Below are 27,744 nucleotides of genomic sequence, written 5' to 3'. Positions count from 1 at the left end.
TTTTCTCTTCCTTTCTTCTCTTTGCTAAATCTTGTAGTTCTTTCAAGACTCTGCTCAGAAGTCCTCTTGCCCTGAGAAATGGGCCCCGCTCTGTTCCTCCCTCCTGCCCTTCACCTTGAGCACTCCCTACTGGCACACACACACACACTCAGTGCTGGGTGTGTGGGGTTATCATCCTCTTCTACACTAGATCAGGAGGTGCCATGCCAACATCCCTGCATTGCACTTACCCCTTGCTCAGTGTCTGGCCCTTGAGATGTAGATATACATCCATGCCTGAGGATGCGTGTTTATCTCCAGGATGTCTACCCGTCTTCTCCCACATGCTAGTGCTACCAAGGTATGAAGAGTTACTCCTCTACGGAATATTTGCTCTATAAAGGAGGAAACAGAGGGAGAGAGCCCAGTGTGACCCAAAAATTGCACTGGAAAAGCTAAAGTAATAGCAGCATTTTGGAAAATGACAAGCAGGTGGGAAAATGTGTCCGGGTGTGAAGAGACTTAGGGTGACTCCGAGCTCCTTCATGGCTAACACCTATCCCATCACTCTGGGCCTATCTCCTTTCCTGCAAAGGAGGACAAAGGACAGACTCTGACCCTCCAGGGCTGAGCTGTGCCTCTAGCCAAGGTCTATCCAGTGACGAGCTCAGATGCCAGAGCAGCTTGTCTCTGTCCATGGAGCAGACCTTCACTCCTGCCGGTCATCTGTGTTCATCTCTGCAGCCCTCTCACCCTGCTTGCCCTCTTTTTATTTATGCCTCCCCTCTCTTGCTCCCTCTCTGTCCTCAAAGCTTTAATTTCCATTTTTCTTGGTGGGGGAAGAGGTTGAAGACTGGGGGGGCCTGAATCAGGGAGTGCCTCCTCACTCATGAGCCCAACTCCTCCCCACCACACCTCCAGACTGGCATGGTGCCTGCTCACCCCTCCACTGCGGTCTGCTCACTTGGAAGCTAGCATGTTTCCTGCTGCAGCCTGATTAGATGATGCCACACAGCCCTGTACTGCTGAGCCACTTCTTAAATCAGATGCTCACTTAACACAATCACCTCATTATGGAAAGCTTAGCACTGTTGTAATTTTATGTGCACTTTGACAATTGATTTTGGGGTACAGAAGAATTCAATTGTTGTGGGGTTTCACATGTTGAGTTTGCATGCATATTACATTTTTAGAGAAACAATTTCTGGCCATGGAGGTATTTATGAGGTTGGAGCTCTAACAAGAAACCCACAGCTGGTGCGACAAGGTGGGAGGCTTGCTAAGAGAAAACAAATGAGAGCGCAGGTTGGAAAAGGTGCTAGAAGAAAATTTCTCTTCAGTTTCCATCCTTGGGACCACATGCAGGGTCTGTAAGTTTGGGAGAGGACTTTTGAGATTTCACATGTCCCTGTTTTACAGATGAGGCCATGGAGGCTCAAGCTAGTGGTATAGGCCCAGAACCATACAGCCCCCAGCTAATGCTGTTTCCTCCGACCTGTGTTAAAGGTGACTTTTCCTGGATGGGTCTCTTGGTCGCTATTACGAGAATTTCCCTGGTAATGATCTGCCTGGCTACAGGGCCATTTTGATGTTCTACAGTCTTCAACATTTTTAGAACCGAGCACTTAGCTGCTCTTACCATGGTCTTTCCATTCAAAGACCATAGAGCAAAGTTGTGTCCCAGCTGGTGAGGCTCACAATGCAGAAGCTGGTGGATTTTATCCCCCACTTCTTCATGGGTATCCCCCAGTGTGGATGGTTGTCATTGACTCTCCTTCATCCTTGTTCTCTCAAAATCAGCCTCTTAAGAGTTTATCCCACTGATTTTTCCTAGGGGGGTTATTTGTTTCTTTGACAAGGTCAAGCTTCCTCACTGCCCCAGCATAGCTTCCTGGGACCTCCTTCAATTCCTTCCCCCCTCCCTTTGTCCACTTCAAGGCAGTTAGAAGTTTGGCATAATATCCTAACTTTAACATGCATGGTAAAACTAGGGTCCCTTTCTCATTTAAGTGAGTCTGAGGGTCCTAGAAGGCCAAAAAAAAAAAAAAAAAAATCTGACCACATCGTGCTGCTGGAACAAGGCTTGCATTTTCTTGTAGGCTTTTATCATCAAACCAAACTCCTTCATAGTGTCAGAGGGAGCATAGCTCGCTGGCTCTCATTCTACAGATGCAGGCCATGGGTGGTTCCAGGGGATCTGGGGAGGAGAGGATGGATAGAGCCGTGAAAAGCACCGCACCTGCTGCAGAAAAACAACTCCAGTGCATATGGTAGGGCAGCAGTACTATCCCATGGGTACAAATTGATGGAAGGGATGGTGGAACATATGGGGTTCTTGGGTTACAGAGGGGTGATCTCTTTTGGCTCCATTCCTTCTGGGATTAACAGGGAGTGGTATTCCTGAAGAATACAGGTTTGGGAGGAGAGAAGATCATCCAGGAGATCCGTGAGATCTCACAGAGACGTTATTGTTATGAGTTGAATTGTGTTTCACAAAAAGACATGATGAAGACTTGACATTCGGTACCTCAGAAAGAGACCTTAGTTGGAAATAGGGTCATTGCAGATGTAATTAGTCAAGATGGGGTTATAATGGAAGAGGGTAAGCCTTTAATCCAATATGACTGTTGTCCTTAGGAGAAGAGACACAAGGAGATGACATGTGACAGCAAAGGCAGGGATTAGGGTCATGCAGCTACAAGTCAAAGCCTGCTGAGGATTGCCAGCAACCAACGGGAGGGGAGGAGGGTGATGTGGCTCTTCCATCAGGTTCTCCTTCAGAGCGCTTGGAGAGAACCAACCCTGCTGATGGGCTTGGTTTTTGGGCTTCTGGCCTCCAGAACTGAGAGAGAATACGTTTGTTGTTTTCAGCCACCCACTTCACTATGGCAGCCCTGGGAAACTAACACAGTCGGCCCTGCATATCTGTGCATTCATAAACCATACCAAACTAGCCACAGATAAAAAATATTTGGAAAAAAGGAATAAAAATAACAACACAACAATAAATATAATAGGAACCAAAACCACAAAATAACAACTACTCATATCATTTACCTTTTATGAAGTATTATAAGTAATCTAGAGATGATTTAAAATATACCAGTAGAACGTACTCAGGTAACCAACCACCAACTACTCCCCAATAACCTATGGAAATACAAATTTTTTTAAAAAATAAAGTATATGGGAAATGTGCATAGGGTATATGCAAATACTACTAAATGGAAATAAAACACTCCTCAACAAATGCAAAAGAACTGAAATCATAACAAATAGTCTCTCAGACCACAGTGCAATAAAATTACAACTCAGGATTAATAAACTCACTCAAAACCACACTAATACATGAACATTGAACAACTTGCTCCTGAATGACTCATAGATAAATATTGAAATTAAGGCAGAAATCAAGAAGTTTTTTGAAACCAATGAGAACAGAGACAATGGACCAGAATCTCTGGGACAAAGCTAAAGCAGTGTTAAGAGGGAAATTTATAGCACCAAATGCCCACATTAGAAAGCTAGAAAGATCTCAAATCAACACCCTAACATCACAATTAAAAGAGCTAGAGAGGCAAGAGCAAACTAATCCAAAAGCTAGCAGAAGACGAGAAATAACTAAGATCAGAGAAGAATTGAAGGAGATAGAGACACAAAACGCCCTCCGAAAAAATCAATGAATCCAGGAGCTGGTGTTTTGAAAAAATTAACAAAATAGACCACTAGCTAGACTAATAAGAAAACAGAGAAGAATCAAATAGGTGCAATAAAAAATTATAACGGGGCTATTACCACTGACCCCACAGAAATACAAACTACCATCAGAGAATACAATAAACACCTCTATGCAAATAAACTAGAAAATCTAGAAAAACTTGGATAAATTCCTGGACACATACACCCTACCAAGACTAAACCAGGAAGAAGTCGAATACCTGAATAGACTAATAACAAGTTCTGAAATTGAGGCAGTAGTTAATAGCCTACCAACCAAAAAAACCCCAGGACCAGACGGATTCATGACTGAACTCTAGCAGAAATACAAAGAGGAGCTGGTATCATTTCTTCTGAAACTATTCCAAACAATTGAAAAGGAGAGACCCCCCCTCCCAACTCATTTTATGAAGCCAGCATAATTATGATACCAAAACTGGGAGGAGACACAACAACAAAAAGAAAACTTCAGGCCAATATCCCTGATGAACATCGATGTGAAAATCCTCAAAAAAATACTGGCAAACCGAATCCAGCAGCACATTGAAAAACTTACCCACCATGATCAAGTTGGCTTCATTCATCCCTGGGATGCAAGGCTGGTTCAACATACAGCAATCAATAAATGTAACCCATCACATAAACAGAACCAAAGACAAAAACCGCATGATTATCTCAATAGATGCAAAAAAGATCTTTGATAAAATTCAACATCCCTTCATGTTAAAAACTCTCAATAAACTAGGTATTGATGGAACATATCTCAAAATAATAAAAGCTATTTATGACAAACCCACAGTCAATATCATATTGAATGGGCAAAAGCTGGAAGCATTCCCTTTGAAAACAAGTACAAGGCAAGGATGCTCTCTCTCACCATAGTAGAGCATCACAGTATTGGAAGTTCTGGCCAGGGCAATCAGGCAAGAGAAAGAAATAAAGAGGTTTCAAATGGGAAGAGAGCAAGCCAAATTGTCTCTGTTTGCAGATGACATTATTTTATATTTAGAAAATCCCATTATCTCAGCCCAAAATCTCCTTGAACTGATAAGCAACTTCCGCAAAGTCTCAGGATACAAAATCAGTGTGGAAAAAATCACAAGCATTCCTTTACACCAACAATAGGCAAACAGAGAGCCAAATCATGAATGAACTCCCATTCATGATTGCTACAAAGAGAACAAAATGCCTAGGAATACAGCTAACAAGGGATGTGAAGAATCTTTTCAAGGAGAACTATAAACCACTGCTCAGGGAAATAAGAGAGGACTCAAGCAAATGGAAGAACATTCCATCCTCATAGATAGGAAGAATCAACATCGTGAAAATGGCCATATTGCCCAAAGTAATTTATAGATTCAATGCTATTGCCATCAAACTACCATTGACATTCTTCACAGAATTAGAGAAAACTATTTTAAATTTCATATGGAATTAAAGAAGATCCCGTATAGCCAAGACAATCCTAAACAAAAAAGAACAAAGCTGGAGGCATCACACTACCTAACTTCAAACTATACTACAAGGCTACAGTAACCAAAACAGCATGACACTGCCAGCAAAGTAGACATCTAGACCAATGGAGCAGAACAGAGACCTCCAGAAACAAATCTACCCACATCTACAAACATTTGATCTTCTACCAACCTGACAAAAACAAGTAATGGGGAAAGGATCTCCTATTCAGTTAATGGTGCTGGGAAAACTGGCTAGCCATATGCAGAAAACTGAAACTGGACCCCTTCCTTAGACCTTATGCAAAAATTAACTCAAGATGGATTAAAGACTTAAATGTGAAACCCAAAATCATAAAAACCCTAGAAGAAAACCTAGGCAATACCATTCAGGACATAGCCATGGGCAAAGACTTCATGACAAAAATGCCAAAAGCAATTGCAACAAAAGCCAAAATTGACAAATTAGATCTAATGAAACTAAAGAGCTTCTGTACAGCAAAACAACCTATCATCAGCATGAAAGGCAACCTACAGAATGGGAGAAAATTTTTGCAATCTACCAATCTAACAAAGGTCTAATATCCAGAATTTACAAGGAACTTAAACATATTTACTAGACAAATAAACAACTCCATCAAAAAGTGGGCAAAGGATATGAACAGACATTTGTCAACAGAAGACATTTACATGGCCAACAAACATGAAAAAAGATCAATGTCGTTGATCATCAGAGAAATGCAAACCAAAACCACAATGAGACACCATCTCATGCCAGTCAGAATGATGATTATTAAGTCAGGAAACAACAGATGTAGGAGAGGATGTGGATATATAGGAATGCCTTTACACTGTTGGTGGGAATGTAAATTAGTTCAACCATTGTGGAAGACAGCATGGTGATTTTTCAAGGATCTAGAACCAGAAATATCATTTGACCAGCAATCCCATTACTGGGTATATATCCAAAGGATTATAAATAATTCTACTATAAGGACGCATGCACACTTATGCTTATTGCAGCACTATTTACAATAGCAAAGACATGGAAGCAACCCAAATGCCCATCAATGATAGACTGGAAAAAGAAGGTGTGGTACACATATACCATGTAATACTATGCAGCCATAAAAAAGAATGAGATCATGTCCTTTGCAGTGACATAGATGAAGCTAGAAGCCATCATCGTCAGCAAACTAACACAGGAACAGAAAACCAAACACTGCATGTTCTCATAAGTGGGAGTTGAACATTGAGATGATATGGACACAGGGAGGGAACAGCACACACCAGGGCCTGTTAGCGGGTGAGGGTTGAGGGGAGGGAACTAAGAGGATGGGTCAATAGGTGCAGCAAACCTCCACGGCACATGTATACCTAGGTAATAAACCTGCATGTTCCGCACATGTATCTCGGTTTTTCTTTTTAAGAAGAAATAAAAAAATGTTCTCCCTTAATTTATTTTTAAGATTTTTAAATGGTTTTTGAAATTTAAGGATGGGAACTCTGTGTAAGCTCTTACCAGGACCTCTCAAAGCCTGCCTTCTGCTTGAAGCCTTGCCTGATACTTCCAGAACATTGGGTCTCACAAAACATTTGACAATGTCAGGAGACAGCTTTTGGTGGTCACCACTTGCAGGGGAGGTGCTACTGGCATCTAGTGGGTGAGAGGCCAGGGATGCTGCTAAACGTCTTAGAGTGCGCAGGCTGGTCCTTGTATGACAAAGAATTATCCAGTCCAGAATGTCGGGAGTGTCAAGTTGTCAAAACTCTGCTCCGTATCAATATAGGTTTACTCTTTTATGGTATTTTCAGCATTTACTGTGTGTCCAAAATCTGAATACGCACTTGTCCTGCATCTTGTTTTTATATTGTTTAATTATTTCCAGGGTTAAACAGAAGTTTCAATCCTAGCTCTCCCACGTATCTGGCTGTGTAATTTTGGCCACATCACTTAAGTAGTCTGTGCTTCAATATTCCATCTGTAAAATGAGATAATGATATTTAACTTGAGGGTTGTTTTAACGATTAAAATTAATGCATATAAATAATGCAAAAAAAAGAATGACATTTATTTAGTGCTTGTCATGGGCCAAAAACTGTGGGCCAAAGATTAAGTGGGATAATAAACCTAAATCTTTAAAAAAGGAATAAACTTTATCATCTGACTTAATCTTCAAAACAACTCTATAAGATGAATATAATCATTATCCCTTTGTTTAGCATAAGTTCAGTAAATCATAGCCGTTTGTGTAATTATTGTTTCTTCTACATGGGTGCTCTGTGTTGGAGATGCTGAGAGTGAGAGGAAGTACGTGATCCAGGCTCTTGACCATGGGCATCTAATATGCCTGTTTGGATCCTGGGTCCATATCTAGCGGGCAGGGAGCTGGCTCAGCCCCATGTGTCTCCTCTTTCTGGGACCAGTGAGCTTACCCAGGGACGTCCTTCTGATGGAGCAAGAAACATGCTTCTGTGAGCAAGTTCATTTAAAGCCTGTATGCGTCAGGACTCTCCAGAGAAACAAAACCAGTAAGATATACGTAGATATATAGAAAAAGAGTTCTTAGTAGGGATTGGTTCATGTGATTATAGAGGCCGAGAAGTTCCATGATCTGCCATCTGCAAGCTGCAGACCCAGGAAAACTGGTGGTGTAGTTCCAGGCCAAACCCAAAGGCCTGAGAACTAGGGGGAGTCAATAGGGTAAGTCCCAGTCCAAGTCCAAAGGCCCGAAACCCAGAGAACTCAAGTCTTGAGAGCAGGAGGATAGATGTCCCAGCTCAAACAGAGAGCAAAATGCCCTCCTCCCACCTTTTTGTTTTATGTGGGCCCTCAGTGGGTTAGTTGATGCCCACCTGTATGAGGAGGGCCACCTGCTTTACTGAGCCCACCAATTCAAATGTTAATGTCTTCCAGAAACACCCTCATGGCCACGCTCACATATAAGGTATTGCTGCTATCTGGGCATCCTTTAGCCCAGTCAAATGAACACATGAAATTAACCATCACAAATTCTTAGCCTGCTTTATGTCTGCTAATATCCCATTGGCCAAAGCAAGTCGCATGCCAAGTTCAGCGTCAAGGTGCACTGAAAAGTGATACGGCAAAGGGTATGGATCAGGAAAAGGTAAAACATTAGTTCAGTCTGCTGCAGTGCTTGCAGCTTGAACCCATTCAATCCACCACACTCTGGCCACTCAGAAGGAAGCTCTCAGCACAAAGAAGAGAACCTCTTTCCCTGCCAGAGAAGTCAGGGGCAGCTTTGCAAGAGGTTCTGCTTCCTTTTTTCTCTCCATGAGTTATGCTGCACTCCAGGAATACGATGTTGAATGAAGGTTCTTGGCCAGGGCCCAGTGCTCTCTTGCTGACGCGTTCCTAGCTGGGGCAGGCCTGCCTGGTATTTTCTAGGGAACCAGAGAAAGAGACTCAGGGAAGGTTCTCTCTCACCCCCAGCTAATAAAGCATTTGTAGACATAGAGAGAGATATTAAGCCAGGAGGGGGTGAAGAAAAAGGCCACTTTGAAGAGCCTTTAGAAAGCCTTCTCTCCCATCTGTTCAGCTTGTGGGAAGGCTCTGTTTTCCATACTTAAAGGATTTGTAAATTCATTACCAACAAGTAAAATGTATAAAGCGCACACAGAGACATCGAGGTCTGATTCACCATCTGCTGGGGAGTTGCATCCATGCAAACAGAGCCATGCTATTCCCCATCAGTGAGTGGCATGGACTCAGGCCCACCCAGGACCCAGAGGTGCCAACAGGAAGGGCTGTTTCATCAAGTTTCACTGCATGTGGGGAAGGGGCTGCGTTCACAGGTGCAGGGACCTTTCCTCTGTTCCTCCTTCTCCACATTTAACCCTCCAGGGATGGAAGGTGTCTATGGTTTGCCCTTAAAGAGCATCATCTTAGCTTCTGCAGACTCTGGGAGCAGAGATAGAATAGAATGCATTTTAAGCTGCTGCAGTTTCTGAGCTCTGTGTTTCAATGCAGACAGCTTGGACGGATGTTGGTGGGAAGGGCTGCTGGTACCATTCTCTCTCCTGCTGAAGAGATCTGCTCCCAAAGCCCTATTCCAGCCTCTTTCCTTGGTGGTTCGAGATAAGTCCATTCAGGTCTGCTCCCTAGGAAAAGTGTGAAAGAGGCAAGTTCATGCTTGGCTCTGTGGTTTAATGGCCTCCTGGCTCCCTGTTCCTGCTACTCTATCTCCTAACAGCTACAGCTGTGGCCACTTGACAGCAATGTGCCAACTCCTGCTGCCTGGGCCTCTGACATCAACCACAAGCTTCCTGCTGGATGAAAGAAACAGCAAGAGGATTACAGAATCTTGCTCTCTTGAACACCATTGTATAGTTTCTTCAACTGTCCCAGCCATGTTGTACATAGATATGTCATATTATTATATATATAAATATATGTATAATTTTGTACTTAAAAAAAAAAGGAAAGGAGAAGCTCCCTATCAAGTCCATCCTTGCTCCTCACACCCTTCCCTCACACCCCAGCTCAGGCACCCCATCTTTGCTCATGCCCAGAATTCCATCAAATGTACCCTATGCAGATCGGGAGGTTCTGAACTGCCACTCTGGTGGGTGCCCCCACTCTTCCAGGGTTAGGCCAGCCTTACTCTTGCCAGTTCTCCCAAGGGAGAGAGTTGTGACCTTAAAGCCCAGATTAGCAGCTAGTGCCTGGCTACCACACCTGACATTGCCTGCCTGCCTCTGTTTCCCTCATTGCTTTGCTTCTCTGCTGTCAATCAGAACACCCCGTGTGTCTGGATGATCTTTCTGCACTCGCTTGGAATTCATGTACCAACTCTCTCTTTCCTCTTAAGGCTGCTGGCTCAGCTTGCCCCCTGCATTGCCTGTAGATGGACTGGCCACAGTCCCCTCTTCTGCCCCAGCAAGTATGCTGGTGGGTGTCCTCCGGGCCCACTGTCCTTCTGTCCACTGGCTGCCCAGGTCTCCTTGCTGTGTCACATCTGCCAGGTATTTCTTCTTCATCCCCCTGCTGGAGGGATTTGAATGCTCTGTGTCCCAAGACAGGCAGAAGAGAAGGTCTAGTGTTCTCTGTTAATTCCCCAGTCCAACCACTTGCTAGCCAAGAAAGATTTCGTTCATTTGATCATATACTTGTTGAAGAAGACGCCAGGCAAGCTAGGTAAGACCTCTGGCGTCAGGAAATTTACTTTGCCATTGATGGGAGACAGACAATAAAATCCAAATGGGGGAAGAATCCAGATGGGGATAAATAGTTACATAAAGAAAATAACAGTGAGTCATAGAGGAGGGTTTTGGGGGCGGGGGATGAAGGGAGAGCTTGAGATACAGAAGCTGAGAGAGTTCTTTGCGGAGCTGCTTTTCAGCAGAGACCTGCAGCATCAGAAAGAGCCAGTGAGCTGGTGACCTGGGAAAAGAGAGTTGCAGGCAAAGGGAACGGCCAGTGCAGAGGCCGTGGGGTAAGAATAAGCTTGGTGTGTTCCAGGGACAGAAAGAAGACCAGGGCACCCAGTCCACTGAGTTGAAGGAAGAGAAATATGCCAAGGGTGGAAAGGTAAGCAGGGGACAGATAACTGGGGCATTAGGCATTGGTAAGCAGTATGGACCTTTCAGCAAATGCAATGGTCAGTATTTGTAAGGCTTTACAGGACAGAGATATTACCTGGTTTAATTTACTCTTGATGCTGCTTAGGAAGGAGATGCTGGTCTCTAGGGCTTCTAGGATAGCAGTGAAGATGGTGAGAGGGGGTCTGATGGGGGATAGGTTTGGAGGTACAGACAAAAGGACTTGCCAACACATTAGATGTGAGTTAGAGAATCAGGGATAACCAGGGGAATGAGAACATCTCTTAATAGTTACGAACTCTGGTGTCTTCGCTATAAAATACAGTAAGCCCTCAATTACCATCATCCAAAGGTCCTTGGAAACTGCAACTTTAGGTGAAGCGAGAGACAACAAAACCAACTTTCCCTTAGGTTCATTGGTATAAACAAGAGTTAAGGTCCTACAGTGTATTTCTTGTCATGAAAACATCACTAAACTTCTAAATGAAGACCCGAACACCTCTAATATTAAACACTGAAATAAATGTGGGCCAAACATACACTTTAGAAAGATTAATAAAAGGATAATTACTCATCAGATTTTTGGTGAATTGGTGAATGACAATGGTCATAGTGGTGGTGGGTTACATCAAGGAACAAATGTTTGTAAAGTGAGAATTTTCAGGAGCACCTCCTCCCACCACACAGTTTGAAACCATCACAAATCTTGTGGGCTCACTAAGCATTTTCATGCTGCATCATTTATTGTCATGCATTTATATCATTATCATGTACTTTACAAGCTTTCATTTTCCAATAATTCATTTTCCAAACTGCTTATTCCAGTTCAGGGTCATGAGTAACCAGAGCCTATCCCAGCAGCTCAGGGTGCCAGGCAAGAGCCAGCCCTGGACAGGATGTCATCCCCCTACAAGGCATACTCACATGCACACCCACACTCACCCAGTCTCAGAAAATCGAGCAGGTCAGTTTGTCTAACATGCGCAACTGTTGGATGTGGGATGAAAACAAGAGCACCAGGAGAAAACTCATGCAGACATGGGGGAGAACATGCCAACTCTACACAGACAGTGGCCCTGGCTGCAAATGGATTCTTTTTCATCAACATTATAATGAAATGAGATTGAATGAAACAATGTTATTCAAGGACCTGCTGTAGTTGCATATTTGATGGACATTCAACAATATAAGCAGCTACATAATTGAATGTGAACCTGCCCTGCTGATCTGAATCTCATTTAGCAGCAAAACAGAACAAACATGCAAAAGACACACACATACTGCCCTAGCCTGCCCAGGAGCAGCAATTTGGAATAGAAGGTTGGATTCACCATGTTCTCTCTCCTCTAGGCCTCTGCATGTGCAGTCTTGGAGAACTATTCTCCCTCTTGTCCCTCTTGACCCAGCAAATCCTCATATCTCAGGTCTCAGCACGATGTGAATGTTCCAGAGCTTCCTGAGATGTGGCTGGGTTCTTCTTTGACCCTGCTACTGAAATGTTGGGCTATTTGTCTATTTCCCTTCTTGGTTTATAATTCTTTAAGGATTGGATCTAAGTTCTCGCTGCCTAGCAGAGTTTCCAACTTGTAGCAAATATCGCATTTATGTTTGATGAATAGATAGAGAATCCTGTTCTGCCTCTCTTTGTCCTTCCTTGCTACCCTGCTTAATCTCCCTTTGAGCTAAGCTTTTGTCTTTCTCTCCACTGCTAGCACCCTGTGCCTTCTTAAACGCCAGTCATCCTTCAAGACTCAGTTCAAAAGCCCTCTTCCCAGCTCAGACTCATATTTCTCTTTCTAGAACTGCTCGCCTTTCCTTGCTGCTCTGTGCAGAGAAGAGTTAATGGAACAAGCCTGACACCACTCTCTTTACAAAGGCCTGATGGCAAGGTTGCCCTTTGTTGGCATCTTGGAATGTAGCCAGTTTCCTATGCTTATATAATACATTCCCTAATTGATAAGGGTGGCTCACAGTGTCTAGGTGGTGTTTATGCTGAACACCTGCTTCCATTCTGGGAAGCTGGAGTTTTGGTACATGCTAGGCAGATTGTGCCTATGCAGTCACCCCCAATAAAATCCTTGGCCCTGAGTCCTTACTGGGCTGCCCTGGGCAGAAATATCACACACATGTTGCTGCATTTTTGTTGCTGAGGGTTGGAGAGAGCGTGAGGTATCTTGCACGTGGATTCCACCAGACTCTGCCTGTCCCCTTTCCCCTTATGATTTAGCTAAGCATGCTCACCACATCATTGTAATGAATATTAGGTATGAGGACAATTATATGCTGAGTCTCAGTAGTGCTTCCAGTGAACATCCAAACATGGTCTCAGGGACCCCAGTGCATGCTCATTTGAGCACTTAGCATTATTGTACCATTATATAACTGTCTTTTACTATTATATAACTGGTTTGTGTATGAAGGCCTTATATTCCCACAAGATCCTGAAAGACAGAAATAAGTCTGAAATGCATTTGTATCCTATTCAACTCGTTGCACAGGTCTAGACACAGCAGGAACTCAAGAAATACCTGTGAACAGAATGAATAAATAAATCAATGAAACATCAAGGCCACTAGTAGGTGGGGCAGTGGCTGTGTGGCAGACTGTGGGCAGGTAGCTGAGATGCTTTAATGCTATTAGTGGTGTCCCAGCTCCTGGGGCAAAGGGAGGCTGAATTGATCAGGATTTAGAAGGGTTTTCAAGTAATACCTGGCATCATAAGGTAGCCAAGGAAGGCTCTGCTAAGACACCCAGGAGATAGAGACTGCTGTGCACAAAAGCGGGAAGAAGCAGTCATAAGACACCTGGAGCTTCTTGCAGTCTCTATATCTGGAACCCAGAGGCTTACATCCTGAACACTGTACACTGTACCAGAGGGCTACAGAGTAGCTGTTTGTTTGCATATTTTTACCACCATAATTGTGGGGATGTGGTTACCTGTGTATATGTACATAGACATGTCTTCATATTATTTGCAACATTTTGAAAATGGGTCTATATGTTTACATGTGCATGAAGAGATATGTCCTACACACGACTGTGCATGTGCAGGCTCATGGGATTTGCTTAGGCATACAAGCATTATTACATGGGTTCATGCTTTGGAGTGTGCAGGCACGTGTGTTTGCATGCACCCATGCATGCCAGAGCAAGCCCGTATACATATGTGCACATGCATACCAATCTCTGCTTATCTCTTCTGTGCTGAGAACAGACAGCTGCTTTAATAACATCTGCAACTGAGCGAATGCGCTAACTGCTGTGGCCCCATCATCCTGTCAGAATTGCTTCAGCCCTTTCAGGATTACCAGTGCTCAATGCAGTTTAAATATATCTCTAGTCCTAATCCCTAAACAAAGATGCAATGATTTCTGCTAAATATGATGGGTCATTTATTAAGATAAAGTCAAGGATATGGGAAGCCACGTCTGGTGGAACACTGATTACCATTCAAGATGGGAGATCATGAAAACAGATGCACCCCCTTGCCCCTGGGGAGAAAGGAAGGAAGTTAGAGAAGCCAGCAGATGATAAAATCAGTCCATGTCCTAGAGGCAGAAAGTCCAGAAATGAAGTGACAGCCACTCATGCAGACACACACAGATAGGAAAGAGAACAACCAGACTTATCACTAGCTAGGATACAGTTTGGGGTATTCAATAAGGATCAGGGACCATGAGCCAGGCCTGAGGGAGAATCTCCTGTGACAGTACCCCAAAGAGTAAAGTACCTCTTGCTTTAAAAATATTCCCAGTCAAGGAATGGGCCAGGGGAACAGGAAAAGCCATTGCTAGCCCATAGGACATTTGGGGGTAGATAAAGAGGGTGCCTTCTGTTCTCCAAGTGCACTCAGTCCTGGACCAGGAAGCACAGCTTGGTAAGTAGGTCTGAGAGGATGTCAGCTCACTCAGGAATCTTTGTTAGTGAGTGTGCATGAGCAGATGTAGTACCCTCAGTGCAGAAAAGAAAGGGCAGAGGGGCGAAGATGAGCAAAGCTATTGCTCACTCCAGGGAGCAAAGAGGCTATATTAAGGAAGCCAAAGGCATTGCTTTTTATCTTGGGCCCTCCAGCTCTGGAGACATGGTGCTTTTTCCTCCTCTACCTCTTTCTCTCCAGATCGCCTGCTGCTCTCAGCAAGATTTTGGTACACAGAAAAAGCTCAGAGTCTTGAAATATCGAGAGGAAGTTATAGTCAAAACAAAAGCCACAGCTTTCTGTGTTAGCTTGGGTCAGTAACTTAACCTTGTTACACTTCAGCCTCTTACGTAGCATACGAATTAAAACATTTTGTTGTAAAGTCCAAATGAGATAACATAGTCACACGTTATTCAGCCTTGTCAACAAATAGTGCTAGAACATTTGGATATCTCTATGCAAGAAAATAAACACTGGAGCTGGGCACAGTCACTCACACCTGTAATCCCAGCACTTTGGGAGGCCGAGGCGGGCGGATCACGAGGTCAGGAGTTTTAGACCAGCCTGACCAACATGGTCAAACCCCATCTCTACTAAAAATACACAAAATTAGGATGGTGGTGCACACCTGTAATCCCAGCTACGCAGGAGGCTGAGGCAGGAGAATCGCTTGAACCCAGGAGGCAGAGGTTGCAGTGAGCTGAGATCACATCACTGCACTCCAGCCTGGGTGACAAGAGCAAGACTCTGTCTTAAAAAAAAAGAAAAAAAAAAAGAAACATTGACCCATACCTCTCACTGTATTAAAATGTTAAGTGAAAATGGATCATAAACCTAAATGTAAGCCCTAAAACTGTTAAACTTCTACAGAAAACCTAGGGAAGGTCTTTGTGACTTAGGGTTAATCAGTCATTTCTTAGGTATGACATCAAAAGCCTGATCCATAAAATAACAAATTGATAAACTTCATCAAAAGTTAGTTCATATGTTATTTACAAGACTCAGTTAAATGAATAAAAAGGCAAGCCATAGACTGTTTGAAAATAATTACAAAGTACACGTCTAATAAAGGACTCAGAATATATAAAGTACTCCCCAAACTTAATAAGAAAACAAACAGATTTTTAGAAATTGGCAAGAGATTTTAAGAGACACTTTACCAAAGAAATATATAGACAGCAGGAAAATAAAGCAACTGAAAAGCTACTGAACAATATTAATCATTAGAAAAATGCAAATTAAAAGCATGATGAAAATCCATTACTTACCTACAAACACTGCATACTAACTACAAGTTAAAATGAAATATTAATACACATCCATTACAATAGCTAAAATTTAAAAGACTAATTTTACCAAGTATTGGAGAGAATATGGGTCAACTGGAACTCTCATAATTTGCTGTTGGGGATATAAAATGGCAAAATCTCTTTGGAAAACAGTTGAGAAGTTTAACACAATTAAACATAGACAGGCCATATGATCTAGCCATTTTGTTCTTAGGTATTTACCCATAAGAAAGGAAACAACATATTCATACAAAGACTCACGCACACATGTTCATAGTAGCTCTATTTCTAATAGCCTCAAGCTGGCAACTATCTAAATGTCCATCAACAGGTGAAGGGATAATCCAACTGTGGTATATCCACATAGTGGACTATTAGGAACTAAAAGGAATGACAGATACACACATAAACATGAATGAATCTGAAAATGATTATGCTGAGTGAAAAAAAAAATCAGACCCAGAAAACTACATAATGTATGCTCTCATCTATATAAAATTATAGAATATGCAATGTAATCTACAGCAATATAAAGCATGTATTCCTTGGGGTTACTGGGATGGGGGTAGTGAGTAGGAGCAAGAAGGAAGAAAAGTGTCGTAAGAAAAATCTGGAGTGGGGTAATATTTATGTTCATTATCTTAATTGTGGTGACAGTTTCATTGGTGTACCACATATAAATCTTATGTCAGTTATACCTCAATAAAGCTATCGAAGAAATTAAAAATAAAATGATTGATAGGTTTTAAAAATTTATAAATTTTTATTTATTATTATTATTTTTTTGAGACAGAGTCTTGCTCTGTTGCCCAGGCTGGAGTGCAGTGGTGCAATCTCAGCTCACTGCAACCTCTGCCTCCTGGGTTCAAGTGGTTCTCGTGCCTTAGCCTCCTAAGTAGCTGGGATTACAGGTGCCTGCCACTAAGCCTGGCTAATTTTTTATTTTTAGTAGAGATGGGATTTCTCCACATTGGCCAGGCTGGTCTTGAACTCCTGACCTCAAGTGATCTGCCTGCCTCGGCCTCTCAAAGTGCTGAGATTATAAGTGTGAGCCACCGCATGTGGCCGATTGATAGGTTTTGATTAATTGATAGCGAAGACCAGAAGGCTTATTATAATAAGCATCTAGAGAGATACTCCACTCAGCAAAATCATTGCTTGATTCACTCCACATGATATTTAAATAATAAACTGATGCTTTAAAACATTCATTTATCTATACTCTTAGATTGGATGCATTTATTGCACATAAATTAAACCTCTTGTAGGGGAACAAGCCCAGCCAGATGTGAGATTCCAGGATAACAGAAGCCACAGATGATCATTATCAAGACTGAGGTAGATTCCAGCACATTGAGAAATCTTGAAAAGGTCACTGATTATTAAGCTTTGAAAAGACATTAAATGCTTGTTACAAATAATCCTCTTTATTGAGTATGGGTTGAATGTTGCCCTGCCCTCTCTGGCTGGCCTTTTATCCATAGGACAGATGAAGAAAGCCGTATGTAATAAAAGGGCTATGAAGCTCTACTAGAAGAACGTCATCCACTTAGGCTCTTTCCTGCTCTATGGGGAAACTGCATATATCCTAGAAAACCATGACTGAGGGTTGAGGCTCTATCATTGGAGAGCAGATCCCTAAAATGGCATGGGAATGGTAGATGCTGGTGGAGACGACTTTATAGTGTGAACATAAGAGGACAGTTCCCAGCCTTTGGATACTGTTTCCTTCTCAGCAAACCTGAAAATGGAAGACGTGGGCTACCTAATAAAGAAGAATATGTTTTCCAGTGTTTTGGGTTTAGATGGGTTTTCAAACCAAACTAAGGAGATTCAAAACACGGAGCTGTCTAGATCTCCCCGCTGTGCGTTTTTATCACTTTGTTTTCTTGACCCTTTCTGGTCCTTCCTGGCACCTGTAGGGTTTTGCTCTGGTCACCACCATGGTTCACTTCTCATTCCCTGTCTGGGCATACGCAAGTTCTCCTTATTTTGGTTCATCTCACAAGGGTTTGAGGTTTTGGAGAAAGAATTTTGTTAGAGGACCCAGAGAAAAACAAAACAAGTCAAAGGCAAAAAATAAAAATGCAAACACAAAGCAATGATGTAATAACAGAGCAGGGAGTTTTACCTTTTTATAGTCAGGCTATGGTGGCTACCACTTTTTTTTTTTTTTTGAGACTGACTTTCACTTTTGTTACCCAGGCTGGAGTGCAGTGACATGATCTTGGCTCACTGCAACCTCTGCCTCCCGGGTTCAAGCGATTCTCCTGCCTCAGCGTCCTAAATTGCTGGGATTAGAGGTACCTGCCACCACGACTGGCTAATTTTTTTGTATTTTTAGTAGAGACAGGGTTTCACCATGTTGGGCAGCCTGGTCTTGAGCTCCTGACCTCAGGTTATCCACCTGCCTCGGCCTCCCAGAGTGCTGGGATTACAGGTGTGAGCCACTGTGCCTGGCCTGGCTACCGCTGTTTAATGAGCACACAAGGCCAATCTGAGTTGGGGCTGATTCTGCATCTTGAATCACCTCTTGGGATGTGAGTCCAGAAATATCCCTGCATGTCCCAGGGGTGCACATACATCACCTCTGCGGCTGCTTCCCTCTCTAAAGAGCCTCTTGATTGCTAGACCCTTCCCATTTTGCCCCAGCTTTACAAGGCAGGGGTCATGTCTGTTCACGGTTCTATCCCCAGTGTGCAACACAGCATGCAGTATGCAGTAGGTGCTCAGTAAGTGCTTGTTAGACTGAGAAGTGTCCCTGAACTTCCACTGCTGCACTCCTCAGTCCATCTGCCCATTCACCTCTCCTGGAGTCATTAATGGCTATGGCTGCAAGAGTGTCTCACCTCACCTGTTGGGTATATTTTTTTAAACCTGATTTCAAATACTTGCTTGAAATCTGGTTTGATTTCCAGCTCTGCCATGGACTGACTGGGGGATAGGGGTCCTCTGAACCCATATTTTGCTTAGAGTGGGCATGAAAATCATAATTTGAGTCACTTAGACAGTTACTTCAAAGACTCCTTTTGCAAATGCACGGCGGTGTTTTGTGATCTGTAAAGGACTACACAGATGTCAGCTGTTGGGGCACAGGACACTTATTCTCCATTTGTCCTCTTCCAGGTGGGGAAGCTTCCACAAAGGGAGCTCTTGGGCCTTCATGACTTCTCAGATGGGCATGTTTGAGAGAAGGAGTAGAGCTTGTGTGGATCCGCTCCCTCCTCTCAGCTTTCTCGAGCCAGCCTACCTGAAGCTGCTTCAGCTCCTTTCTCTCCTTCTCTTAGTGTGTTTTCTAGAGGCAGGCTTGAATTTCAGAGGGGTCTGAGGATGGGTGGACAAGCAATAACAAGGATAGAGTGAAATTAAGCCACCTAGACAAACCTGTTTATGATACAGTCTCTATCCTCACCTTTACTGGTAACAACGACATTGTTTTCACATGTCTTCATCTGTCCAATTCCTGAGCCTCTTTCTCAGTTCTGAATTCAGGTGAAAGAAAGAGATAGTATTAGTTGAGTCTCTCCAATCCCAACATTTGTCTTTTTTTTTTTTTTTTTTTTTTTTTAGACAGCGTCTCACTCTCTCTCCCAGGCTGGAATACAGTGGCACGGTCTCAGCTCACTGTAACTTCTGCCTCCCAGGTTCAAGCAATTCTTACTCTCCTGCCTCAGCCTCTGGAGTAGCTGGGCTTACAGGCACCCACCACCATGTCTGGCTAATTTTTCTATTTTAGTAGAGATGGGATTTCACCATGTTGGCCAGGCTGGTCTCGAACTCCTGACCTCGGGTAATCCACCCTCCTCAGCCTCCAGCTGGGATTAGAGGCATAAGTCACCACGACTGCCTGTCATTTTTTATTGTAATTATTAACAATCTTCCCAGGATTCCTTCTATTCAGAATTCCTAGGAGTGGTATTAAGTAGCTCCCACTCCTGGGTGACAGAACTTGAATTAAAGCCTCTAGAAACTCAGTGCCAAGGGCAAACAGCTGTTTGGTGCAGTGGGGAGGGGCTGGAATAGTTCAGTTCTCTGATCTCTCTTTCCCAGGCCCACCTTCATCCTCCTTCCGCAGCCCATGGCCTCCCGGGTCTCATCTCAGGGTCCAGTCAGGGTCTTCTTTTGCACCACGGCCATCCCTCTTTTCTTCTTCTCTCGCCCCAGTCACCTTGAGTCTAAGCCTCCCTTTAAATCTCCCCAAAGGAAACTTCCCTTTCTCTTGGCACCTGGTGATTGACTCTCAGGGTAAAGTAAGCAGTGCTGATGTGTATGAAGGGCACTCTGCCGAAATAAATTGTGCAGAGGATGAGTGAGAGCTTGGAGTAGAAATGCTGGCCCTGGCAAAAGACATAAGAACTCTGGAGGCTGCACCCACTGCTCTGTGAGTGATGGACCCATCCATTCTGAGTTACTACCACATGCCAGATTATCATTTTGAATAGTTCTATGTGGCTGCAGGAGGTGCAGGCAGGAGTTCACCAGAGCCACTTTTATAATCACCCAGGGTTGATTTTGGCCTGCAGTGCTTGCTGGCATATAGACACCAGAGGACAATTATTATTGTTATTTTTTACCTGGATGACAGAAGTCCACAAGGATTAGTGAAATTAATCATACCTTGAGCAGGTTTGAGATCTTAGCAATTGAGAGGCCAGAGAGTGAACCAGAATGTCAGTCCCTAGGTCCTCAGCTACCTGGGGGGGCTCCCTTACATTCCCATACTTTGTACCCATTGTAAAAAGCCAGTTGTATGCTAGGTTTGTAGGATATTTGCCAGACTTAGAGAGGCTTGCTTCTGAAAAGCCACATTCAGAGGCATGGTGGTGTAGTACTAAGATCGCCCAGCTGGAGGTCAGAAGACAGGTTTGAAATCCAGGATTAGCCTCTGACTAGCTCTTTGACTCTAAGTGAGTCAGGCCCCACCAAGCCTCAGTTTCCCCACCTATGAAATGAAAAAAAAAAATTTATAGCTGCTTGCTCTAACCCACCGTGGTGGTGTTGGGATCAAAAGACATAATACATTTGAAATTACTTTCCAAGCCGTGAAACCTTTTTATAAACATGAGACACTGTCGGTGTCTGTGTCAGTCTCCTTTCCTTCGCTTCTTTTTTCCTCTCTCCTCTTTCCCTTCCTCGGGCCTGCTCTGCATCAGCCTAGGTCACTCACAGGGTGTCTATAGAGGAGTCCTCTGTATTCTGCTTATATTTTCCATGACTCAACTCAAACATGTTTCTTCTATTCCTTTTCCTAGAGGTGGTGGGTTCTCCCCCAACCAGGGTGAAGAGCTCCTTCAGAGTCAGGCAGTCATGACATAATTGTCACTTTGGGGCACATGCTACTTGATAGCGTGTATTCCTATGAAGAAATGGAGCTGTCAGTGTGGAAATTTGGGGCAGGAGGACGAAGGTCAGAGCCCCTGAAGTCCCCCATGCCTGCAGGTCGGGTTAGGTGGGGTGAACATAAAGCCGTGGAATCCACAGAGCTTAGTTTTTTTTCTGGAGCCTGTCTCCCAGCACCTACCCACTCTGGAAAGCCAAGGATGCTGATGTGTGTATTAAGCATTTTGGTCCAGGAGTATAGTCTTGGAGCAGCCTTCTAAATATTACATTCAGGTTTGGTCTGGCTTTGAACTTGCTAGTGTTTCCCCATCCCTGGAATTTCAAACTGAGGGCTCAGAGCACCATGCTGTAGCCCAACCTGTAGTTGATCTTACATGCCCTGAGCCAAAGTGCCTGCAACAAAAACTAGTCAAATCCTATATTTAACTTAGTGCATCATTCATACTTTAGAAGATGTTGCAGATCGATCAGAACAGGCAGGCTCTGGGGAAGCTCAGCCCAGGCAAGAAGAAATGGCTTGGAATGTAAGTGAATACCTCAAAGACCAGGCAACAAATCCATCTTTTATTAATCGCTTTATTCATTGATTGATTGAATCATTCATCCCTTCACCGAAATGCGTTGTGGTTTACTGTGTTCTAGGCACACCCCAGCAGGGTTTCCAGGAGAAGGACAAAATGTTTGAACTGAGCCTGGAAGGAAAAACAAATATCTTAGGAAGTGATACAGAAGAGTAATAGGATGTGCATACTGGCTAAAGGAACACCATCGTAAAGGCTAAGGAAGTAGATGAAGTGATGTGTTAGTTATTAAACAGGGAAAGTGAGGAGAAGGAGTGAGAGGTGGGGCCAAACATGTGGATAGAGTGAGAATTCACAGGGCTTGATGGAGCAGACTAAGGGGTGTAAACACTTTGCTACAGGCAGTGGGGTTCCATCTATATTTTTTGTTTGTTTTTTTGAGATGGAGTCTCCCTCTGTCACCCAGATTGGAGTGCAGTGTCACAGTCTTGGCTCACTGCAACCTCCAACTCCTGGGTTCAAGTGATTCTCCTTCCTCAGCCTCCTGAGTAGCTGGATTACAGGCACGCACCACCATACCTGGCTAATTTCTGTATTTTTAGTAGAGATGGGGCTTCACCATGTTTGCCAGGCTGGTCTTGAACTCCTGACCTCAAGTGATCCACCCACCTCGGCCTCCCAGAATGCTGGGATTATAGATGTGAGCCACCATGCCTGGCCCCTTCATCTGTATTTTGAAACCTGAGACAGGATATCCTCAGGCCTGTGGCACTAGAAAGGCAACCTCAGCCACAGCATCAAGGGAGTGGTGAAGGAGGCAGGGAAGAGAATGAAGGCAGGGAGAACAGTTAGAACACTTTTGCCAGGGAGGCCACAAGGGGCAGGCATGGACCGTGACAATGGGAATAAAAAGGGGGAATAGCATGAAGAGATGCTCTGGAGGTGGCGCTGCCATAACCAGGCAGCTGCCTGGATGTGTGGGATGTGAAGGAGAAGGAGGGGACCAGCTGGAAAGACCAGAGGAGGATGATAAGAAAACATACCCAAGAGCAGAAGCAGGTGGTGAGTGGGAAGATGGACTCTGTTTTGGCCACGCTGAGCTTGACGCAAAATCCTATGAGACGTTCAAGGGAAGCTCCAAATCAGGCATTTGGAGAGGCAAGCCTGGGGCCCTAGAGAGCCAGTGGCTTCAGAATAGGTGGCTGTGTCTGTACGCTGCACTGTTTGGTGATGATGGAGCCTTCTATCGACCATTAGAAGCTCCAAGCTGCCAGGAAAAGGTTGGGGGAAAGGGGAGAGCTGATTTCTTCCTTCTTCTTTCTTCTCCTTTTCCTACATGGCTTTTCCTTTCTACTCCAAAGTGTTTCATTTCGTAGACAGACAAGCCCATGTTGCCCTCTCCACTCCAGCATCTGTCTATCTCCTTTCTGTCTGTCTTTCTCTCTCTTTCTCTCTTTTTTCTCTCTCTTTCTCTCCCTCCTTTTCTCTCTCTCTCTCTCTTTTTCTCTTTCTCTCTCTCTCTTTCTGTCTTCCTCTCGCTCTCTCTCTTCTCTCTCTTCTCTCTTTCTCTTTCTCTCTCTGTCTGTCTCTTTCTTTCTCCCTTCCCTTCCCTTCCCTTTCTTTTCTTCTTCCTTTTTTTTTGTTTTTTTTTTTTTGACAGAGTCTCACTCTGTCACCCAGGCTGGAGTGCAGTGGCTCAATCTCGGCTCACTGCAACTTCTGCCTCCCAGGCTCAAGTGATTCTCCTGCCTCAGCCTCCCTAGTAGCTGGGACTACAGGCACCTGCCACCACGCCCAGCTAATTTTTGTATTTTTAGTAGAGACACGGAGTTTTACCATGTTGGCCAGGGTGGTCTCGAACTCTTGACTTCAGGTGATCCGCGCCCCACTTGGCTTCCACTCCAGCATCTTTGTATCCTCGTTGGGTAAATGACAGGAGGCCAGGGACTGATACAGCAGTCAGAAGATGGGTAGAGCCCTAAGACTGGAGGAGACAAGGAAAGGATGATTGCCCCACTGCCAAATGGAGGCAGGACCCTATAATTAGTACATGTTTCTGCATATTTACCAAGGTCATGCTACCACCTAAGACCATGTATACTAGTTGATGAGCTTCTCTTGATTAACCTGGTTCAACACACCTTTTCTTTTCTCCCCGACAGGGATGTGGTTTCTACCCCTGGATTCAGAGTCTGGCAAACCATGTCCACCTCTGCACTTTGCTGATGGTATTTCTCTCACAGGGAAGTCTCTTCTTCCTTTCTCTCCTCATTATAAGTAAATTTTACCTTCTTTTGGATTCAGCATAAGCCCCAGCTTCTCCAGGCCACCTTCCCCAATTAATCCAGCCCACTGGGTAAATTCACCTCCTGTGCTAAATAAAGAGCATGCCCATTTGAACACTGAATTCTGTACCTCCTGTTTCTTAATGATTTTAATCAATTGCCCTCTCCTTCATGGGAGAGCACAGCCATCACTAAACTGTCAAGCTGGAAGAACACTTGGAGATCCCCAGCCCTTATTTTCTCTTCTTTCCTCTGTTGTGTGGATCTAGGTAATTGGTAGAAGAATGACAAGTTCTAGAAATTTCGTAACCTGTTCTTTAGAAAAGGCAAAGTGCTGCTCAGGAAAGAGTTAGAAGAATAATAGCTTGAGAAAAGCCGGAGAATGGGGTGGGAGAAACCGGGACTGCCAGAGCCACAGTGGATCAGAGGTTTTGAGAATCTGGGGGACAAGTTTTAGAATAGCTGCTCTCCTTCAATGAGAACAAAGGTGAAAAATGGGTGGCGATGACTTGGCTTTTGTGGTTTGTCATGACATGCAAAGCTTTGGGGCATTTTAAAACTATTTAAACTGTTTTTTCTTTTATTGCTATTAATATTACAAAGAGATTCAATTGTATTTCTACTGTAATTAATAAAGTATAAAATAAATTACAAGTAACTTTGTGTCAAGAATATTTTAAACTCTTACTGTCATTGAGAACAGCGAACAATCCCTAGGACATTTTAGAAAAAAAAATCAATGAAATTTTTAATGAACATGGATTATGTGCCTTGCTTATGCTAGATACTGTGGGCAATTTCAAAAAACAAATCAATAAAAATATTCAAAGTATTGTTTAGGAGAAATTTAAATTATACAGAGGAAGATGGTAGCCACCATCCATATGGTGCCATCCAAAAAATAACATCTTAGTCTTTGTTTTTAAGAAAAATTATCTTCTTTTAAAAAAGAAAATAAGTGAATGATTTAAGTTTTAAACAATATAGGAAAACACAGAGACGACTAAAAATCACCCTCAAATCACACCACCCAATATTGATCATGATTTTAACTAGGTGAACATCATTTTGAATGTCTTTCTATACAAATATAAAGATAGAAGGGGTAGGCTAGGCTGCACTTTTAGGGAAACAGTTACATAAAAGGCCCCTATTTTAAATTTAACATAATTTTATTATAATTTAACAGAAGGGAGAAAACTCATATTAAACTGTAAGAATCTCTGAACTTCAAATAATTGTATTGTCACCACAGGGGAGAGCTTTTCTTAAAAGATCACTTTCTATTTAAAAAGGGAGATTAAAACACATTAAGAGGTGAGAGTTGTTTTTTCTTAAGTGGTGTTTGCCTATTTAATCTCTATGTCTCTCTTTTTAAAATTTAATTTAATTTAATTTTTTGGTCATGTACATTGACACTGATTATCTAGGCTACTTTTCTATGGCAGTAATTTGGTTTCCAGAGGTGTCTGTTGTGTTCCTTGCTTTTCCACTTTTATTGGTAACAAATGATGTTTTGGTTCCTAGTTTTTTTTTCCCCTTTTAGAATTTCAGTCTCACTTTTTATGTCATTTTGCTGTTTTATCATCTTATCCATGAATTCTCATTTTACTGAAAATTTCTTACTCGGTTATTTTATATCAAGGATTGATGAATGATTTATGTAGATGGCTAGATATTCAAATATTTTAGGCCTTGTGTACCATAGCTGCAACTACTCAACTCTGCCATTATAGCCTTAAAGCAGTGGCAGAGAATACATCAACCAATCAGTATGGCTGTGTTCCAATAAAGCTTTATTTACAAAAATGGATGGTGAACCATTTATGTATGTTTCCCTTGTTTAGCATCTGCTAATGATTTTGTGTGTGGGGGAAGCGGATTGCTATAGTTTGGATTTTTGTCCCCCTAAAACCTCACATTGAAATTTGATCCCCCATTTTGGCAGTGGGCTCAATGGGAGTTGTTGGGGTCATGGGGGAATATCCCTCATGAATGACTTGGTGCTATTTCCACAGTAATGAGTGAATTCTTGCTCTGTTGGTTCCCATGAAATCTGGTTGTCGAAAAGAGCCTGACACCTGCGCTGTCACTTCCTCTTGCTTCCTGTCTCACCATGTGATCTCTGCACTGCACATACCAAGTCCCCTTCCCCTTCTCCATGAGCGGAAACAACCAGAGGCTCTCACCAGAAGCAGATGCTGGTGCATTCTTCTTGTACAGCCTGCAGAACCATGAGCCAAATAAACCTCTATCCTTTATACATTACTCAGCCTCAGGTGTTCTTTTATAGCAACACAAATGGACTAAGACAAGAATATTCCTCTTTAAAAATGTTTGTTGTAGAATAGGAGACAGAAAAAGTTAGATGTAGTTTCAAGCGATTGTTTTAACCCAAAAATACTGAAGGTTTTGTTTTTTGTTTTTTTTTTTCTAATTGTTTTCTGGGACATCAGTCTCGTGGTTATTGTGGTCATGGCTGAGACTGTGCTGAGACTGGCCACTGGTAAAGCAGTTCTACTTGGGTTCCATTTAGATGGAAAAAGTGAGGCCCAGAGAAGTGCAGAAACTTGCTCAAAACACATGGGAGATCAGTCTTAAAGGTGAGACTTGAATATAGATGATTTTTTTTTTTTTGAGATGGAGTTTCACTCTTGTTGCCCAGACTGGAGTGCTGTGGCATAATCTTGGCTCACTGCAACCTCCGCCTCCCAGGTTCCAGTGATTATCTTGCCTTGGCCTCCTAAGTAGCTGGGATTACAGGCATGTGCCACCACACGCAGCTAATTTTGTATTTTTGGTAGAGATGGGGTTTCACCATGTTGGTCAGGCTGGTCTCGAACACCTGACCTCAGGTGATCCACCAGCCTTGGCGTCTGAAAGTGCTGGGATTACAGATGTGAGCCACCACACTCAGCCGAACATAGATCATTTTTTAAAAAAGTTTCACTGAGATGAAGTTCATAAAACATAACATCAAGTATTTTAAAAAGAACAATTAAGTGGTGTTTTGTACATCCACAGTGTCTGATCATCATGTCTATTTAGCTCAAAAACATTTTTATTGCCCCCAAAGGAAGCTATGCCCCATGAAGCAATCGCTCTCTATTTTCCCCTCACCCCAACCCCTGGCAGTCACTGATCTGCTTTCTGGTTCTATGGATTTGGCAATTCTAGATATTTTATACAAATGGATTTATGCAATACATACTGTTTTGTGTCTGGCTTCATTCACTTAGCATAATACTTTTGAAGTCCATCCACAGTTTTGCATGTATTAGTACTTCATTCTCTTTATGGCTGAAAATACTTCATGCTATGTATATACCACAGTTTGTTTATTCATCTGTTGACGGACATTTGGGCTGTTTCCACCTTTTTGCTATTTCAAATGGTGGTGCTATGAAGGTGTATGTAGATGGATTTGTCTAGTCCCTGTTTTCAATTCCTTGGGGGTATATTCGAGGTGTGGAATTGTTGAACCATATGGTAATTCTATTTTGAGCTTCTTGAGGAACTGCCAAACTTTTCCTCAGAGGCTGAACCATTTTATATTCAATGTGCAAGTTTTCCAATTTTGCCACATCCTTGCCAACACTTGTCATTTTCCGGGGTTTTGTTTTGTTTTGTTTTATGAACACAGATTTTGACTTTCAGCGTTCTTATCTTAAGAGGTTACAG

The 27,744-nt window shown here is 43.0% G+C and overlaps 1 protein-coding gene across 1 annotated transcript; it reads left to right on the top strand.

Moving 5' to 3' along the window:
- The first annotated feature begins 1,406 nt into the window (after nucleotides 1-1,406).
- On the top strand, nucleotides 1,407-24,182 carry LOC129524009 (uncharacterized). Its single transcript, XM_055348217.1, has 5 exons — nucleotides 1,407-1,535; nucleotides 2,110-2,249; nucleotides 9,983-10,136; nucleotides 10,633-10,701; nucleotides 23,941-24,182. Exons 1-5 carry the CDS (start codon nucleotides 1,407-1,409, stop codon nucleotides 24,085-24,087), a joined length of 639 nt encoding a protein of 212 aa, XP_055204192.1. The 3' UTR covers nucleotides 24,088-24,182.
- Nucleotides 24,183-27,744: the final 3,562 nt, after the last annotated feature.

This window comes from Gorilla gorilla, chromosome 7 (genome assembly GCF_029281585.2).
Source record: "Gorilla gorilla gorilla isolate KB3781 chromosome 7, NHGRI_mGorGor1-v2.1_pri, whole genome shotgun sequence".
Taxonomy (NCBI): domain Eukaryota; kingdom Metazoa; phylum Chordata; class Mammalia; order Primates; family Hominidae; genus Gorilla; species Gorilla gorilla.
Note: the sequence above shows the minus strand (reverse complement) of the source record. Positions and strands in the feature narration are given on the sequence as shown.

Excerpts from the sequence above, each read along its gene's own strand:
- LOC129524009 (XM_055348217.1), top strand. The coding sequence starts at position 1,407 with ATGGAGGCTCAAGCTAGTGGTATAGGCCCAGAACCATACAGCCCCCAG. Across the intron at positions 1,536-2,109 it reads CTATTACGAGAATTTCCCTG|TGTCAGAGGGAGCATAGCTC; the intron begins GTAATGATCTGC and ends ACTCCTTCATAG. Across the intron at positions 2,250-9,982 it reads AAACAACTCCAGTGCATATG|GCTGCTGGCTCAGCTTGCCC; the intron begins GTAGGGCAGCAG and ends TTTCCTCTTAAG.